General features: G+C 48.7%; 5 protein-coding genes across 5 annotated transcripts; 3 read left to right on the forward strand and 2 right to left on the reverse strand.

Moving 5' to 3' along the window:
- Positions 1–2,102: 2,102 nt before the first annotated feature.
- ACHE_21091S (grainyhead-like protein) lies at positions 2,103–4,601 on the forward strand (the record flags this gene model as incomplete). The annotated part of the gene is made up of 5 exons (XM_043285466.1): positions 2,103–2,116; positions 2,183–2,302; positions 2,414–2,920; positions 2,978–4,239; positions 4,297–4,601. The coding sequence occupies 5 exons, from the start codon at positions 2,103–2,105 to the stop codon at positions 4,599–4,601; spliced, it is 2,208 nt and encodes a 735-aa protein (XP_043134155.1).
- A 3,107-nt stretch (positions 4,602–7,708) lies between these two features.
- On the reverse strand, positions 7,709–8,638 carry ACHE_21092A (uncharacterized protein; the record flags this gene model as incomplete). Its single annotated transcript, XM_043285467.1, has 4 exons — positions 7,709–8,292; positions 8,351–8,398; positions 8,459–8,518; positions 8,569–8,638. 4 exons carry the CDS (start codon positions 8,636–8,638, stop codon positions 7,709–7,711), a joined length of 762 nt encoding a protein of 253 aa, XP_043134156.1.
- Positions 8,639–9,300: 662 nt separating this feature from the next.
- VPS41 (CLH domain-containing protein) lies at positions 9,301–13,420 on the reverse strand (the record flags this gene model as incomplete). The annotated part of the gene is made up of 5 exons (XM_043285468.1): positions 9,301–9,596; positions 9,655–11,924; positions 11,978–12,951; positions 13,002–13,028; positions 13,082–13,420. The coding sequence occupies 5 exons, from the start codon at positions 13,418–13,420 to the stop codon at positions 9,301–9,303; spliced, it is 3,906 nt and encodes a 1,301-aa protein (XP_043134157.1).
- A 299-nt stretch (positions 13,421–13,719) lies between these two features.
- Positions 13,720–15,047, forward strand: ACHE_21094S (RMD1 family protein; the record flags this gene model as incomplete). The annotated part of the gene is made up of 2 exons (XM_043285469.1): positions 13,720–14,034; positions 14,094–15,047. The coding sequence occupies 2 exons, from the start codon at positions 13,720–13,722 to the stop codon at positions 15,045–15,047; spliced, it is 1,269 nt and encodes a 422-aa protein (XP_043134158.1).
- A 419-nt stretch (positions 15,048–15,466) lies between these two features.
- Positions 15,467–17,106, forward strand: RNY1_1 (T2 family ribonuclease; the record flags this gene model as incomplete). Its single annotated transcript, XM_043285470.1, has 7 exons — positions 15,467–15,750; positions 15,829–16,007; positions 16,061–16,176; positions 16,239–16,431; positions 16,496–16,738; positions 16,812–16,909; positions 16,963–17,106. 7 exons carry the CDS (start codon positions 15,467–15,469, stop codon positions 17,104–17,106), a joined length of 1,257 nt encoding a protein of 418 aa, XP_043134159.1.
- Positions 17,107–17,690: the final 584 nt, after the last annotated feature.

Consider the following 17,690-nt stretch of genomic DNA (forward strand, 5'->3'; position numbering starts at 1 on the left):
AGAATGCATATAAAAGTGATATTATAGCCCAATTGATATCCCTGCAGAACACATAATTGCTCTTCTATAACGTCAGTGCTCTGGTCTAGTACGCTGTACTTCCGTTGCAAATACAGGCGTCTGATTGGCGGCTGCTGGAGCCGACGCTTAGTGGTTGTGTATTACTTACGGAGTACAGTATTTGTAACGGAAGGTACATGAAAAATACTTATCGACAATTCATCGACCCGACGATGTGGACTGAAGCTATTTTTCTAATCGGATGAGGGTGTCGTTACGTCACCGTGATTTCAGAATCGTTTGTCACTTCAATGCGGAGTTGGAATGATATACAAGACACCTTGTGTGCTTTCTCACTCTGTGCTGAGCGCTGGGCTCGCACTTTTTTGACGTCGGCTATCTGAGCGTTGGAAATAAGCTTGTTTTAGCTGCTGGGTGGCAACTCCGCTTTCATAATGAGTGAATGTATATAGAATGGGCTATATAGAGCACCCTGTATCCCAAGGGCATATATCTCACAATATAGACTCCCCAAAGGGATGATGGTCCATCGCCACGGCCGAACCGTCTGGGGTAAGGGATGTTCGTATTCAATTGATGCATAACTGTCAATTACATCGACATTGTGCAAAAGGGTGGTTGGTTGACCTATCATCTGTGTCCGCAAAGTCATGCGCAAACAGATGGAATGGACCCGAAAGAACCGATCGAGCTGAATCAGTTGCTGGGGACGATTGTTTGGTTAGCGACCCGTGTGTAGTCAGTTAATCTTTGCAGTTACCCTTTAGAGACAAAGAGACAAAGAGAACCCAGGGTAGGATGTATCGGGGACGGAGGACTCCGTCCCAGCAGAGTGTTCTAAAGTATCATTGTCGTGCGCTGGATTCTTGTCCCGGGAGATGATGATTGATTGTTCTTAGAATAGTTTATATCAATGTTTTATTGGGTTCGTTATAACCATGGACCGCTCGAGTCTATATGGTTTTGTCGTCTGTGACTGTATGCCGTACAGCAGAAGTACTACTGTACCCTGTACTCCGTATTACATACGATATCAGATGGGGGGCACTGTCAAGGGCCCGTGCGAGTAGTTCAACGGCAGGGAAGGGTAGCTAGGTGATCGCGTTACTGAACCATGTTAGTTAATTTGTGTTCTGGCACTTCGTACAGTAGTAGCTGGACTCTATGCGGGCGAGACCATCTGTATGTAACGCCTGTAACGGTGTACGGAGTACTCGTACGGCCCGAACAACCACCAATAATACGGCTTATCGGCGCCGGCCCTTTACCGGCGACCCCTCTCTGGGTCCAACCCCACTGATTCTGGAACTGCCTATGGGCCAATGAGAGGACTTGACAATTGTATGGTACAAACATGGGAGAAAGCAAATGATCAGTTTCTCAACAGAAAAAAAGGTATGAGGTAATTGCGTGGCCTTTTTTCTTCTCTAGGCATAGTAAGAGAAATTAAAACAATATGGGACGTTGAGAGTGTACTCGCCCACGTCATCGCCATTCATTTTTTTTTCTCTCTTTTCTTTTTTAAACACTTATAGGGCTTATGTAACCCACCTGCCGCAATAGTTGAGCATAGTCAGTATTATTCCTTTTCGAATGTTCGCCCTTTCGGTTTGCTTCTTCGTTCCATAACTTCCTCGGTCTTCTTTCTGTTCTATTCTATGGACTTGGTTCCCAATTGAATTTTCACCAATCCACTTGCCCACCCAGATATCACAACAATCCCCAGTGACGTTTTCCATTCTTCTGCGATCCAAGCTCCCTGGGCACTCTTATTGGGGGCAACTCTACCGTTCGACTCCGTCATCTATCTTTATCATTCTTCTTTACTCGCTTCTTTTCTCCCGCCTCTCTCTTTTCTCTCTTCTCCTTTATAACGAGCCTTATTCTCAACTCTTTGTCGTCATATTTATCCTTATCTTTCACTCGATTGGACGTACTTATAAGACAAGGGGCCTTTCTACGCTCTCTATACTCCCACGCTGAGCCCCCAATACGATCAGACAGACCGGATGTTACCAACACTCTCTACTCAACTATTTTCCTCTTTCCTTATCTAATTTGAGAACATTTGGTACTTGACGATGTTCCGCAACAGGTAAGTTGTGCATTCAGTTGAGTCCGGTCTCGCTGCAGTACAGGATACTGATGGCTTCTTTCTCAGAAACAACTCCCAGAAGCCAAACACCGAACTCATTCAGAAATTCCAAAGAATGTTCTCTGATGTGATCCCCGGGGCCGCACAATCGCAACGACGAAATGGCTCCATCGGAGAGGCAGCGAGGTATATAACCCATATCCCCCCTCCCCCCTAACGCCTTGTGATACTCGACCTTTTCGAATATTTCAGAATATCTCGAATTCAGATTCTGACTGGGTGATTCTCCGAAAGCAGGCCTTTGCCCGAAAATGACATGAAAACAATCGATACGCAAGAACTTCCTCGCGTGAACCCGTTCTCTCCTCTCGTCGATCCGAATGCCCTTTCTATGTTGTCTTTTGCCCACCAACCGAACGGCATCTTGACTCCCAACCTTGGCGGCTTCAATCCCGCGTTCCATAGTCAACATGCCGGCGATTTGCATACTCCCACCATGGGATTGGATATGATCAATTCGCTCTCGCAGCTAGGCCCCATGGATCAAGACGCGACAGGCATGGGTCTCAACCAATATGGTCAATCTCTCTTCTCAAACACGAATCCATTCCAAAACCAGCAGCCCTTCGCCCAGCAACCGGCATTTGCCCCGCCAAGTGTACTCGTACATCGCGATTCGGGATACGACGCTGCCATGGATGAATCCATCGAGAACTCCTCGCTCAATGACTTTGATATGCAGGCCGATCCATCAGTGAAATCAACGCAGATGTCAGAGCAACCCAACATGCTTGCAGATCAGAAGTAAGCTCCACTCGTATTCTCGCACCTACCAGTGAATTCTAACACTTTTCCAAACAGATTCCGGTACAATGTGTCGTTGCGCGCTCCGACTGCCATGATCAAAAGCCCGGGGGATATCCCGATCACATATCTGAACAAAGGCCAAGCGTATGCGCTTTCCATAGTCGATTCAAAACCGCCTGCCATGAGCACGAAGCTGGTCCAATACAGAACGTTCGTCCGAGTGTCGTTCCAAGAGGAGGAGCAACGGGCAAAACCGGCTGCATGCTGGCAATTATGGAAGGAGGGCAGAGGTTTGAGCGAGGCGCATCAGCGCGGCGGCAAGCTTCAAGCTGTCGAGTACGTCGATCCGTTCCAGGGTGGAGACGAGGACCGGAAGGGTCGCCAGGTTCAAATCGAGAACACTTCATTCGATGGTTTCTGCGTCACATGGACCGCGAACCCCGCCACAGGGACATCGGATTGTACCATTCCCGTCCGGTTCAACTTCCTCTCCACGGATTTCAGTCATTCAAAGGGTGTCAAGGGCATTCCTGTTCGGCTGTGCGCGAAGACACAATTGGTATCTGACGATGGAGCCGGTTCGGAGCACGAAGTGAGCTACTGCCAAGTTAAGCTTTTCCGTGATCACGGTGCCGAACGCAAGCTGTCGAACGATGTGGCCCATGTGAAGAAGACAATCGAAAAGCTCCGCCAGCAGATTACCCAAGCAGAGATGGGCGCCGGCAACAATGGGAAACGGAAGCGCACCAACGCCTCTGTCGCTATCAATGGCGGAGATTTTCGCCCTCCAAAAATCACGAAACACAGACGAACATGGTCGATGGATTCGCGGGACGGTACAGAGAGGGTATCATTGGAGGACGATTTGCATGCCAAGCTGGCGGCGATGCAGGAGATGTTCACCTCTACCCGCCCTGTCAGCAACCTTAATCTGCAAGGAGAGGAACAGGACGACCCGGATCTGTTCCCGGTCCAACTTCCAGGTGGCACTCCTCTTTCCGGCAAGAAGTCGGAACTCACCCTTCGGGGAACCCGGTCGAGTATCGATGGAGTGCTATCGCCCGCGGCGAGTAACCTATCACACTCTCCACGCAACGCTTGGAACCCAATTCCTGGACAGTTCCAGTATGATTCGGGATACCAAGGCTCGATGGGTAGCTCCCGGGGTAGCTCTATCCCTACCTCTGAGATTTCGTTGTCCCGACCTGTCAAGGTTCAAAGGATCTCGGCAGATCCTAATGTTTCGACTGGTTACATTGAAGCAGTGGACATCGACCCAACCTACCGACCGCCAGCAGAGCATCCACCCAAACCAAGTAAGTTTTTGACTGATATGCATAAAATTTCATGGCAAATGCTAACCAATTGATCAGTTGCATGTTTCTATCTGCGTTTCCCACGCAATGAAACACAGAAGGACGACTTTTATCGTGCTGTGTATCTGAGCGAGCGGACAGTCAGTGATCTGATGGAGAAAATCTCGCACAAGCAGCTTCTTGATCCGAGTCGCGTTGTGCGCGTCCTCCATGTTAAAGAAAACGGCCTGAAGATCATGGTGGATGACGACGTCGTCCGTGAACTCCCGGATGGTCAAGATATGGATGTCGAAATTTCCGAGACTTCCGACGCATTAGAAGGCAGTGAACAGCCCCCGGTCGAGTTGAAGCTGAGCTATTAAAATGTTTTCCTGTCGGATTGACGCAAGTATGTGTCTGTCCTACGGGATTGCACTCCGCAATGCTCTTCGCCTTTTCTTTGATCAATCATACACGTTTCTATGCTCTTCTGTTCCCTGACTCGCCTTCTCGGGTGATTTCGCCGACTGGGAAGTTTGAGAAAATTCGATCGTTTCCATCCGTGATGCAACGCCTGGTGCGTGGCACGGAGGTCATGGCATTGCACTAAGACGGCTTTTTTTCGGTTCTTTTTCTTGTTCTTTTCTCCTTTTCATGAATGCTTTTTGAGCGAGTCTTCCAGGGCGTTAAGGGTGGAGGTGATACACGAGTCTCCGTGAAAAGAAGAGTTTGTTTCCTTATTATTTGATTCATTTTCACTACCCTGATGGTCTTATTTTTTTGTTTGAAGCGAACCAGTCGTTTCTATCCAACGATAGTATATGGATCGTTGAAATTGTCTTGTTTCTGTCTGTTCTTTTCCATTCTGTCGAGTCTCCATAGACGAGAGCTCTTCATTTCTTTTTCACATTATCGCATTTTACTTCTCATGATGTCACCCATGAAGATTCGGTCAGGGACGATACACACGAAATAGATACCCCTGTGGCTACGTTGATTACTATCTTCTTTTCGATCTTTTTATTTATGAGCGCTGACGAGGAATATACGTCCTGGCTCGCTGAAATATCAAATGAGATATTTGAAACATTCCAAGATTCGTTTCTCATTCATTATTGTTGCTGTGTAAGGCTGGCTGTCTGAGGCGTGCGATGACAGTGGAACTCTGGTATGGCTGGTTGATTGAGCTTGAGATAGTTTCGATCTGACTTCGTTTGGTTGTTATGGAAGAGTAATTCGAACAAGGTTATGATATCATTCTATCACTGCGGAGAAGATTCCGATAGCCTATCGTAAGGCAATCTTCAAAAGAAGCCTGCCAGATCGAAGCCGCCTACTGTAATTGTAATGCTATTCTGCTGTTCTTCCTGCCTCTTTGACCTACATGTACTTCTACCGACCTCGCACGTCACGGATGCCATCAATGGTCTTATTACTAGGGAAGCCGCGCTGCTTGTCGCTCATGATGCAAGTAAGCTCCCTGTTCCGGATGCAAGGTTAAGGGAAGGCGAAGAAGTTGCAGTGGCTTGATAGCCAGCTACTAGAGGCTATTGCAGCTGAAGTGGCTTTTTCCTAGCCACAAAAACAGCAGCCCATGGCTGTCTCCTTGCCTAGCTTCACCGGTGACGATGATGCCTTCAGTACTCGCTTTGAGATGCTTTGCACAGAGTAACCCCATGTCTGTGTCGGATATCAGAACCAAGTCTGTCCATCTAGTTCAGGCACCAACTAATGCCTGAGGCATGAAATATGAGGGAAGAGCCCAGCCTTGTCTAATTCATATCTCGAAGCATCCTCATCCACCTGAATCGAATTGAACCAAGGCCTATAATAGAAAATGTGAAAGCTAACTTCATCCTCGCACTACCTTTACCCATCCGTCAAAAGATCTAAACAGAATACCTAGGTTTTGAACAGTTCGACCAATGCGACTCCAACAGCGTAAACGACCTAGCCTCTGTAGGCGAATGGGCACACCATCGCCGTTTCAACAAGCCACCATTGAGTACACGCCAATGCGTTAGCTGTGGCTTGAAATATTATGTCTGATGCAAGCATCGATTGGCAAACCAACTGTTCTATGTTTCCGAGGATGCACGGTCGATTTTCTATTCCAGGAATCGGTTTTAGGTGGATAGTGATAGGCATTCGAGGCTATAGCCGCCTGCTTGGGCATTGAAAGCTCTTGAGGACGCTTCGGGTTGGAGTAAATACCGGACGGGAGCGCAGTGAATACATCTTCAGCATGTGTAAAGAGCTGCAGTGCGATGATGAATACATCCACAAAATACATTGGAACGAAAGGGACGAGAAGCGACGCGTTCTGCCTGACTGGCTTGAGTTTTTCTGCTGGAGGCTTGCGTATGTAAAAGCCAGATCAGCTGGAGTTCAGTATATCTAGTAGTTTTTCGACATTCAAACGACGCAGGAATTTCTGGATCCCCTGCTCTATTTGCCACGTCTGAGAGAATGCTCTATCTGCACTGGACTAGTCCACGATAAGGGGTTGCAATTGCTTCGAGCATATAGTCAAGGAGATCTCAAGCGGCAGAGGGGATACAACAACGATACGACCCCGCACAACTCAAAAAATCGCGTGTTGTACCTCCTAACCCCTTTCCCCAAATATTGCCTCCAACATCTTCGTTATCTCGAATTGTATGTCGACTTCGCCGAAATTGAATCCCTCGCTCCAGGCGGAAAGCACCACGGTTTCTGGCTTGAGGCGTTGGACCTCCTCGCTCAACACACTACCTTGCATCAATTAACCTTCGTCCTGGATGTGACCCACAATGTAGACCTGTATAGACGCCTGCGGGGCTTAGAGGGGACGAAATTTGCGAGCGGGTTTCTCAGCGAGGATTATACAAAGCAGCAATGGGAGTATTACCGAGAGATCGTTAAGTCTGTGGCTGCTAGGTTACGGGGCTTGAAGGATGTCTTTATCAGGCTTTCTTGGCCAGTGCATACTGTGAAGGTGAAGATAAGGAATGAGATGGAGGTAGTGCTGGAGAAGGTGGTTATGGGAGAGGAGTATGATAGTTTCGAAAGGGGGAAGACATTGGCGAGGAATCGGTTTGATTGATACGCGGGTTCTTGACGTGTAGGATAACCAACTGCACCGGTCCGAGACCGGGATTCGATAGGCCTGCATCTGACTCGTTCGAATGCTAAAATAGTAATAGACACCCAAGATAAATATAGCAGCCAAGGACAATCTGGTTTACGCTTAACCTTGGCTAGGCGTAGGAAATAAACCTGGACGTAAATTGACCATGAAAAACAACCGTATTAATTCTCGTAATGTGTCTGGTCTAACTGCTGCAAATCGTAGGACACATAAAGAGGCCTTTCCACTGAAATCACACCACATCATTAGTTATTACACATGCTGAAAAAGTACCCGTTAACTCCTAATGAAACCTCAATAAGTCCCCGATGCTCCGTATCACGGGCGAGGCCCTCCATCCGGCAACGGTGTTGCGATGTTCTAGGCAAACAGGATGCTCAAGAGCGTCAGCAACACCACCATGGCAGCGCGTGCTCCCGTGGGGCGGAAAGCAGCATCCGACTTGGAAGGCTCAGAAGTTGAAGCCGAATCTGGGGCGGTCGCCGTCGCAGCGTTTCCAGTCGTCTTCGAGCTGGCGATTTCAGAAGCAGAATGAGTAGCTGGCGAAGAGATAGAAGTAGAAAACCCAGATGAAGCCGATGATGAGATAGAAGAAAAGCCAGATGACGGAGTCACCGCACTGCTAGACGTGATTGGAGCCACGCCGAGTGTGCTTGACAAACTGGAAGCCAGGGTGCTGGTCCAGAGGGTGGTGCTGGACGGGGCAATGGTAGTGGACGAGGTGGCCGTGCTAGACGGGACGACGTCACTAGCCGGCACAGAAGTGCTGAACGAGACAGAAGTGCCGGGAGAGATAGCAGTGTCAGATGGGATAGCAGTGTCAGACGAAACAATGGCACTGGACGTAGTGGAAACGCCAGGCACGCTATCAAAGGCACTGGAGGTCTGTGACGCTCCAGGCTCGCGTCCGCAAACAGTCTCAGTAATAGTCACAACACCCACATCTAGTATAAAATCAGCACCCACACTGCCGATTGGAGAGGAAAAGCAGGGACGACGTACCACCACGAGGGAAGAGCTGGTATCTGGCCAAGGTGGGAGGTTCGTGTTCTGCTCAAGAAGGTGGTTAGTCTCAATGGCATTGGCTAGTGGTGAGGCATTGATACTTACCAGCGAGAAGCTTCAACAGAGAGTGTTCATCTTCTGCGTTGTACATGCTTCCTACGGTTCCTACCGATGTCAGTTAGATGGATTAATGACATTGGAGATGGAATACTTACCACGAGCCAATCCAAAGACGGTCAGGAACGACACAAGCATGACGACCAAGAGGTTGATGCGGGGAGCCATGGTTACTCGAAGTAGTGAACCAAGGTAGTATTTAAATCAGGAAGGGACTTCGAAGGCAATTAGAAGGAAAAGAAGTGATGGACGATGGGAAAACGATGGAAAGAGTGATGAGGAGGATGAAGAAGGATGAAGGAGGAAAGAAAGGAAGAGGAAGGAGGGGAGGAGGAAAGGGAATATATAAGCTGTCCTGACCGGCAGAAATCAATCGGGAAGGCGTGACCCAGGCCAGGAAGAACCCGAATCGGGCCGTTACACCAAAGTGTCCCGATTGGGAAGGCACGTGTCAAATCGACTATTGTCTCGTCTTTTATTCCTGGCTCGAGGTTTCTTCTGTAACCACTTGGTACGTGAGACAGCGGGGTCTAGAGCTTTGTTACATACTTGGGTATTCCTTGAATCGTAAATTGACTACCATGGGTATCTCCATCATAAGCAAAACATAATCATCTGTCCCATATAAACACTCATTCCTTTGGTTATGTCTTTCCAGAATCTGAATCGTGTCAGTGCCATTCAACCAGTCCTGTCCTCTGCCATACCATTGAAGGCCAGAGGCAGTATCGAAAGACTTCGAACGAGATCTGACCTCATTTCCCAATGAGACGTCTGGGGATATCTAACGAAGCACTCGTGGAGTCTACCGTAGGGAACTAATGAGCCGATTACCCTGTGGTTTCCATTTCCTCCGAATCATTATCAATAGCTTCTATCTCCTTGACCATTGCACAGATTCGACATCTATCCCCAATCCGGTCCCTAAGAAGTCGAGCCGTCGTCACCTTGGGACCAACGGTTCGGGATGCGGACAGTAACGACTCATCAAACGCTGGTGTGCGCGGGAATGGCATTGGCGTATGAGTTCCCGAGGAATTCTCATCTGTGCCCGGAGCAGGCTCTGGATGGACGTGTGAAAGGTGGAATATATGACCGCAGGCAAAGCCGACAAGGATCTCTTGTTCTGCGATCCAGGGTAAGCATTGACCAATCAATACAGAGGGGCAGGGTGCTTCACTTACCATTGGGGTGAAAGGGAGATTGGCAACCAGCACACCGGCCTGCGGAAGATTTGGACGGCCTCGCGGACTTTACCGTTTCAGCATCGCTCTTCGAGTCATCTTGCGCATTCGTATCTTCTTTCTCTTTGTCTTCGACTATATTGAACTTGATTCCTCGTTTCTGGCCCTTTCGCAGTTGATCCATCCCTACCGCAACCTCACTCTGAAGGACTTTAGCGGCGCCTTGACTGATACTCGCTTGGAGATCATGTTCGCGGATCATACGGGTAAGACCCTCTCGTAAGCCCTCAATCTCCAGACCGCTAGGAATGCGCCTAACGAGCTTTATCGGGTCGATTGCTGTCCCTGCTTCAACAAGCAATCCGTGTATGAAACGGGGTTTATCCATGGAATAGTCGAGAAGATCTTCCCAGAGGTCTGAATCGTCTTGTGACTTGGCAAACGATATGGCTTTCGAGACATCCTTCAGGTCTGAAAGTATGAGGTTCAACGCCCGTTTGGTTTGTCCCATCTTGGATAGCAGGTAGATAAGCTCTGGGGTGTAGCGACGGGTTTCGCAAATGGAACTTGCCGTCTCAAACGAGTAGGAAGTGCTGGTCTGTAGGAATTCCATCAATAGTGGCCTGTCGTAATCAGCGAACAGCTCTACAGCCGTGTCTGCAAAGTGATCAATCAAAGCTTTCCCTTCATCGGCTGCCAGTTTACTCGCTGCATCCCGTACACGAACGCCACGGCCTCTACGAGGCTTTGTAGCCTCATGGGGAAGCGATTCCCCCCGCCAGAGAGCCCGCAAGTAGAAGTAGAGATAGAGTAAGCGATTCTTAGCTTGCAGCTGTGTGACCACCGTCTCTGGACGAACGATGCCTGTATACGCCTCGCTGACGAGAACCTTGATGGGCTCTGCCGTTGCCTCTTCAAGCTCGGGAATGGGCGCTGACTTCAACTGTTCTCTGGTTACGCGAATCAAGATAAAGGCCGGAATATCGTCAGAAACAGCATCAAGGAGACGGTGTTCTCTAATCAGCGACATCACCGTGTCTGCATCTTGGAGGCGGATGTAGCAGCGCAATGCTTCATGATAGTGGCCTCCCACCAAGCAAAGCTTAGCAAGGCATCTCATGAGAGTACGCCAATCTTCGGAATCTGGCACGATAGATTCAGATTGCAGTTGCTTTTCTATGGCTTTCCCCACGTTGTTGGCATCGAACAGGTCTGATGGCCATGAATCGACGAGCTCTTCCAGTCTGCGTCTGTCTTGTGGAACATAATGCAAAAGAATAGTGTCGTAAATGGCTGAGGATAGGGGCGGATGCAAATGAGTAGGGATATATGGAGATATCTCATCGAGCTTCTTGTTGTCGATGAATCTCCAAGCCCAGTGCTCCCATCTAGGAGCGGTATTGACCACTATAGCGCAGATCTCAGCAGCCTCGGTCCACTTCTCTTGCTTGACAAGCTGTTCAACCCATAACTCGCCAATGCGACGCTTCTCCTGGTCGGCCACAGAGTTCACTGCTCGGCCTGTCGTTGTAATTGATGACTGGTCATCTGCAAAGAAATCACCAAGGCTGCTCTGCTTTGTCAGGGTTTCAGACACGTTGTCATTGAGTTGATTTGCAGACCCAGCTGCTTCTGGATGCTCATCGACAAGCTTCCAGGCTTCCTCGTATTTCCCACGTGCGTCTAACCACGCCAGACGATCTGTGAGATCTCTCTTCAGAGAAGCAACGCAGTCGAAGGGACTCTGAATAAAAATTCGCGATCCAGTAGCTCCTGCAACGTCCTGCAACTCTTTGGGAAGAGGCTCGTCGTTGAAGAGTCTTCGTGAAGATATGGTGTCTGCCGCCCTACTCGAGCGCCTGTCGCCACTGCTCGTGGTACTACGGATACTTCCTGCAGAGCTGAACAGACGCGCAGGATACATTGTTGCATCCCAAAGACCGTTTCCAATAGCACCCAGTGTTCCTCGCTGGGTAATAGGAACAGACGTCTTCCAAGAAGGTAAGACGCACATGTGGTAGTCTGAGGAAGTGAGACTTTCATATCGACTGACGGAGAGCGTGTCAGCGCTGAGCTCTTCCTTGCTTTCAATATCGATGATCCGAAGTTCAGGCTCTAGGCCTCGTTGACGTCGATTGGTCCCAGGACGAAGAACACCGTGTTTGGACCGCTGTTCTGAAGCGTCATCTTCTGCTTCGATGTGTGCAAGTACCATAATGAGGCGTGGGGTATATAGAGAGATTCCGGATATAACACAATCCGTTCGTAATCTAAGTTCAGATTAGCAGAGATCCTTAACAAAGGCAACTTCATGGAAGCGTACACTGTAGAAACCTCCACAGAACCGAGCTTGTGGTCCCGGATATTCTTGTTCGGTCGATCAGGGTAGATATTGATGACCCAGACTGTACCTCCCCAGCCCACAATCAACTTCTCTATCGTTTCTTTCGTCGTGGCTGATTGGGGCAACTTCAGATTCTCGCGAGAGGCATCAAGCCCGGGAACCGGATCGTTTAGGTTATCTAGAGAGCTCTTGTCGACCCACTCAGCCCGGGCTTTCCAAACACCAGCCATTTCCTCCCAGCCAGGAAGGTTTGGTCGATCTATGTGACCGACTCGTTTCCAAGCAAGATCCAGATCTGCGGAATCCAAATACAGATTCGATCGCATAATCTTGATACCTTCCTCGTTGACCCAAGTGATGTATTTCCCGGACAACGACCATCTTATCACGCTGATAGATCCTTCTCCGCTATGTAGGACTGTATCTTTGCCATTGTTTGTCCCTAGGCCTATCGAGCCTAGCCAACTAGAAGCTGCAGCTGCAGCACCCCCCATCGTGGTCGAATTTGAGCTCGCACCAACACGGCCACCGGTAGTGAGGATGAGATCGCCCGCGCGCCCGCCAGACAAAAAGGTCCTATCACTTTTATATTCCGGGGACAATGCGACGGCTTGCACAGGTCGGCCAAAGTTCCGTAATATGACATCTCGCGGATCCACCAACGACGAAACGCACACATTTCCGTCGATGGAAGAGGTTGCTATATATATCGAGTTTGAAGGAGTCGCTGGAAGGGTGGCTTGTTGGTTCCTTGGCTGTCCTCGAATACTGGCAGAACTGGAGGAAGACCGGTTGGGAAGCTGGTCTTCAGTGAAGGTCGAGGCCCTGGACAATGGCTCTGGTTTGAAGGTCGGTAAGGGAGGAGGGAACGGTGAGACTGAGATAGACGTGACGCTGGCTGAATGGGCATGGTACACACGAAGAGATTGTAGGAGAGGCAAGGACAACACATGCTATAGGAGGTCAGTCATTGGGCCATGTTGATTCGGCGTTCACAACTTACAATATTGCCATTATGCGTTCCGATTACCTAGATCATTTTTCAGCGTACCAAATCAATTTGAAGCCTCTTGGAGCCCATACCATCTTGTCTCCTGCGGTGATAAACGAACTTGTTGCATCGCCATTCCGGTATACTGAGCCTAAATGTTTCGTCAGGTACGCATATTTGAGCCGTGGCTCCTCGTCGTCTTCGTCCCCCTCGCTATCATCATTCTCTTCTTCTCCTTCCCCTTCTTCCTCCCCGTCCTCTGTGCTTTCCTCATCGCCATTGTTGTCTTGTCCATCCTCAGTCGGTGTCGGTCGATCATCGCGATAATGCTCGTCGCTGGATTCGTTGGTACTCTGCGGAATAGACGTTTCGTGCTCGGAATTTGCCTGGCTAGCATTGTCTGCTGCCTCCGTCGCGCCAGGCGCGTCCATGGCGAAAGCCTTTTTTCCGTGCCTGGAGCTGTTTAAGCAGCTGCAGCCCAACAATGTCGTCAGTCCAGTTGTCGGCCTGGGGTAGTTGATCGGAGGAGGTGCTGACTCATCAGGTCGAGCCCGATAGTTAGTTATTCTTTTTTCCGCGGCGCCGACGACTCACAGAAATGCTCCGTAGCAGCAGTTTCCAGCGATTTCCAGTCCTACCATCCGGGATTGGACCTGCCATGGCTCTGAGAGCTAATAGTCGCCCGCTTTTTGCGTTTCCATTTCTAAGTACAGACTAAAGCGCCGCCGCAATGTTCCTGAGGCCATACCTCTGTTCGGCCTGGCAAAGGCCCGTGTTGAGGCTACCGCAAAGCCAGTTTCCTTGGGTTTTCTCTCCAAGAACTGGTTTCTTTTCGTCCATTGCACATTTCAGGCAAAAACAATCTAATAAGGATGGCGACGTTTCTGAAGATTGGTCTTCCGAACCGCAGAAGCAGCGGAGGAGGGGTGCTAGATCTCCGGCAGCTCCAACTTCGCTGCGAAGAGTAGCTGTGGAGGCACAAAGATCCAGGGACAGTTTTATTTCGAGGGCTCAGCTCAAAGAGCAAGGCTTCTATCAGACTAAGGTTTCAGAAATCAACGTCGTGATAAACTCCATTACTGATGTTCCTTTTCTTGAGTCAAGACAGTGACAGCGTATGCCGTAGCAGAAAAATTTGACATTCGCAAAGTCAGAGAAATCCTTCAATATCGGGGGTTTGAGCCCGATCCTCTCGAAACCGGCCTATATCCCCAAGTCGTCCATGTTCAAGTTCCGCTAGACTCGATACGTCGTATGAGCAATCCAACCGCAACAGATCTCCCTCCTGATGAGGTAGGGGATGTCTTCATATTCCCGTCGGGCACGGTCGTGGCATGGTCACTACCCGAGGGGTTCACCTCCTTTCTGGCAACTAGGACACTGCTTCCAGCGGCGGAGGGAGAACATGCGGAGGATCTTGAAACCGAAGACCTCGAATACGTGGAAGATTCCAGCCGAGAGAACAGCAGCATACGGGGTGACACAATCATACTTGGGACCAAACCAGGGGGGACGGAATCCGGTTCGCAGCTTCCACCTGGCCGGCAATCTATCGATACGGTCTTAACAAAGGTTGCATTTTCTTCGGGATTAGCTCGGAGCACGAAGCTGGCGGTGTTGGAGGCTCTCCTCGCGAACTACTTTGAATCTACTCGAACAATCCCAACGCTTTTGTCGAGAGGCGCACGTCTTCCATACACTAGGGACTTCATTCTACGCAAAACCGGCCAGCTTCTCAGCGTACGCGCCCAACTAAATCTCTACTCGGAGCTCACGGACTCTTTACCCGATATATTCTGGGATAGCCGACATGAACTTGGTCTGGAAGGGTACTACGAACAAGTAGGTAGAGCGTTGGATGTGGGCATCCGCATCAAACTTTTGAACGAGAAGATGGATTATGCGCAGGAAATAGCGAGCGTTCTCCGGGAAAGACTGAGTGAGACACATGGCCTTCGACTCGAATGGATTATTATTTTGCTCATTGCAGTTGAGATTGGTTTTGAAATTCTCCGACTGTGGAAAGAGCGGCTTCATGAAACGGAGGACAGGCATTAGACCAGCCTGAACAAATGGGTCTATTGTTATATGTATATGTGATATGTACGAGTGTTGATACACGTGTACAATAATAAGATAGAATCTCCTTGGGAATTGAAATTGCATGAACAACCATGAAGTACTCCAAGCGGAGCGATGTTCCGTACTCCATTTCCCCAGACTGATAAGCGGCTTATCAGTCGGTGAGAGTCACATGTGACAGAGCGATTAGTCATTATTCTCATGGGAATGACGCTGCATTCACGTGGGCAAGCATCATTGTCTGGTCAGCTGTTCGATTCTCTCCTTTAAATCAATTTATTCGGATGAATTAGAGCATTGCTTTTGTTATTTCAGTCCGGTGCTGCTACCACGACCTCATCGAACGAGCGGAACGCATCTAGTACAATAACGGTATCAATTCCTCGACAACCGCAATGGAGTCATGGGCCTTTTTCACAGGGGTCCCAGGACCACAGAGTCTCCTGAAAGCTCTTACCAGTAGCCTGGGGCTTTCCTCATTGACAGACTTGTACAACCCGAAGATGGAGGTTATCACACAACAAACATGCACCAAAGAAGAAGTGAGCTGCCAGACCCGGTACAGCGGTCAGGATACCTGCTGCTTCAACTATCCTGGTGGACAGTTTCTTCAGACTCAATTCTGGGATGCTGATCCTGCTCTCGGTCCTGATGATTCTTGGACTATTCATGGACTCTGGTGAGACTTCATTTTCTGAGATTAGGTGGAGATACGAGACTTTTGAATAATTAATCACTAATTAAAGAATGCGTTTAGGCCGGACCATTGCGACGGTGGCTTCGACCAGTTCTGCGATTCTAAGAGACACTACAATAACATCTCGTTGATATTGGTGGATTCAGGCCGGAGGGACCTCTTGGAGTATATGGACGTCTACTGGAAGGATTTCAAAGGAGACGATCTAGATCTGTGGGTTCATGAATGGAACAAGCATGGTACACATCCGCCTTGACTCTCTCATTAAGAGGGCATAAGCTGACTTGGATAGGTACCTGTATCAGCACATTGGAGACCCACTGCTACGGCGACTATTACCCGCAGCAGGAGGTTGTGGATTATTTCGACAAAGCGGTTGAGATATTTGCAGAACTGCCATCTTATAAGGTTTGTGTTATCAATTTAATCAAATTGTCAGCCAGCTACGAGTCCTATTGACATCGTTGCAGTTCCTCGCCGACGCCGGAATTGTTCCATCCCGTACGAAAACCTACACTTTGGCTGAAATCGAAGATGCTCTCGCAAAGGGCCACGGAAGCGACGTCACCGTCAGATGTCACGGTCATTCTCTGAATGAAATCTGGTACCATTTCAATGTTGCCGGTACTCTGCAGACGGGTCATTTTGTTCCTTCCTCTCCAGGTCGGTTAACTCCTACTCCTGCATTCCATGTTTATCAGAGCATCTACTAATATCTCTGTGGTAGATGGTCTGAAGTCTAACTGCCCTGCAAAGGGCGTCCATTACCAACCCAAGAGATCTCACCGAGCAAATCCAACCCATACGGCAACGGAACCCGCAAAGCCAACCGCTACTCCTGGTATCCCATTCCAAGGAGAGGGCAACCTGAAAGTCTCGACTCAGGGTCAGGGACGCGGCTGTATCATCAGTTATGGCACCTGGTTTACCTCCGGGACCTGTGCGACTTTCAGAGGAGAGAAAGTCAGAGGTCTGTTCCTCTTTCCAGAGACAAACTCATGCTTAGGGTTCAGCAGTTCAGCACACTAACAGCTCCTTCGCAGATGACACATTCACCTTGACATCAAGCAGGGGCAAATGTTCTTTCGAACAGGATATCTTGACCTGCGGAGCACACGTCGACAATCCAATGGAGTTCGAGGTAAGCTCTGTCATCTCCCCTTCTCATTCATCCACATATTCATACAAGGATAGATGATCGACGGAAAACTCGCCTATAACGGAAACACGACGTTCTATGCGGATAAGCCACCCAAGGGCCATACACAGAGTGATGTCTTCGCTACCCAGGGAGAACATCCGGTTGAGCTGGAGATCACCTGGAGGGAGCGCAAGTGATTCCATTGCATTAGAGCTACTCATAGCCTGTCGAGAATAATAGACGTAATATAATGGCATCACAGAATACTATAACGAATTCATCTATTCTTTTTTTTTTTTTTTGGTTTTTCTCTTTTATAATCATAATCGTAAACATAAAATAAGAAACTAGAGTACATGTCATCACCATCCACCACCAGAGGATTAAAGCATATCTGCGTGCCAAAACATAGGGAAAAAAACAAAAAAAAAAAAAACAAGAACGCAACCCTTTAGTACAATCTTTCCAACCAAAGAACCCCCAAAATAAATACTCAGGCAAATAAACAGAAATCCACCAAAATAAAGGAAAAACGAGAGGGAAGGCCGCAGAACTCCATATACCTCAAATTATATGTCAGAAAGTCCACCAGTCCCAAGGCGTGTTTGTCGTAGTACATGTATGTGCTGATCAAAAAAATAAAACAAATAACCGAGAAATTATATCGTCTTTTTTTTTGTTTTTTGTTTTTTCTTTGTTATTTTTCTCTTTGGTGTTTCCATCACATTCACAAGAATCGAAGTCGTAAGAAAATGTCGTGGTTGAAGGAAGATGATACATA

Source organism: Aspergillus chevalieri, chromosome 2, assembly GCF_016861735.1.
Source record: "Aspergillus chevalieri M1 DNA, chromosome 2, nearly complete sequence".
Classification (NCBI taxonomy): domain Eukaryota; kingdom Fungi; phylum Ascomycota; class Eurotiomycetes; order Eurotiales; family Aspergillaceae; genus Aspergillus; species Aspergillus chevalieri.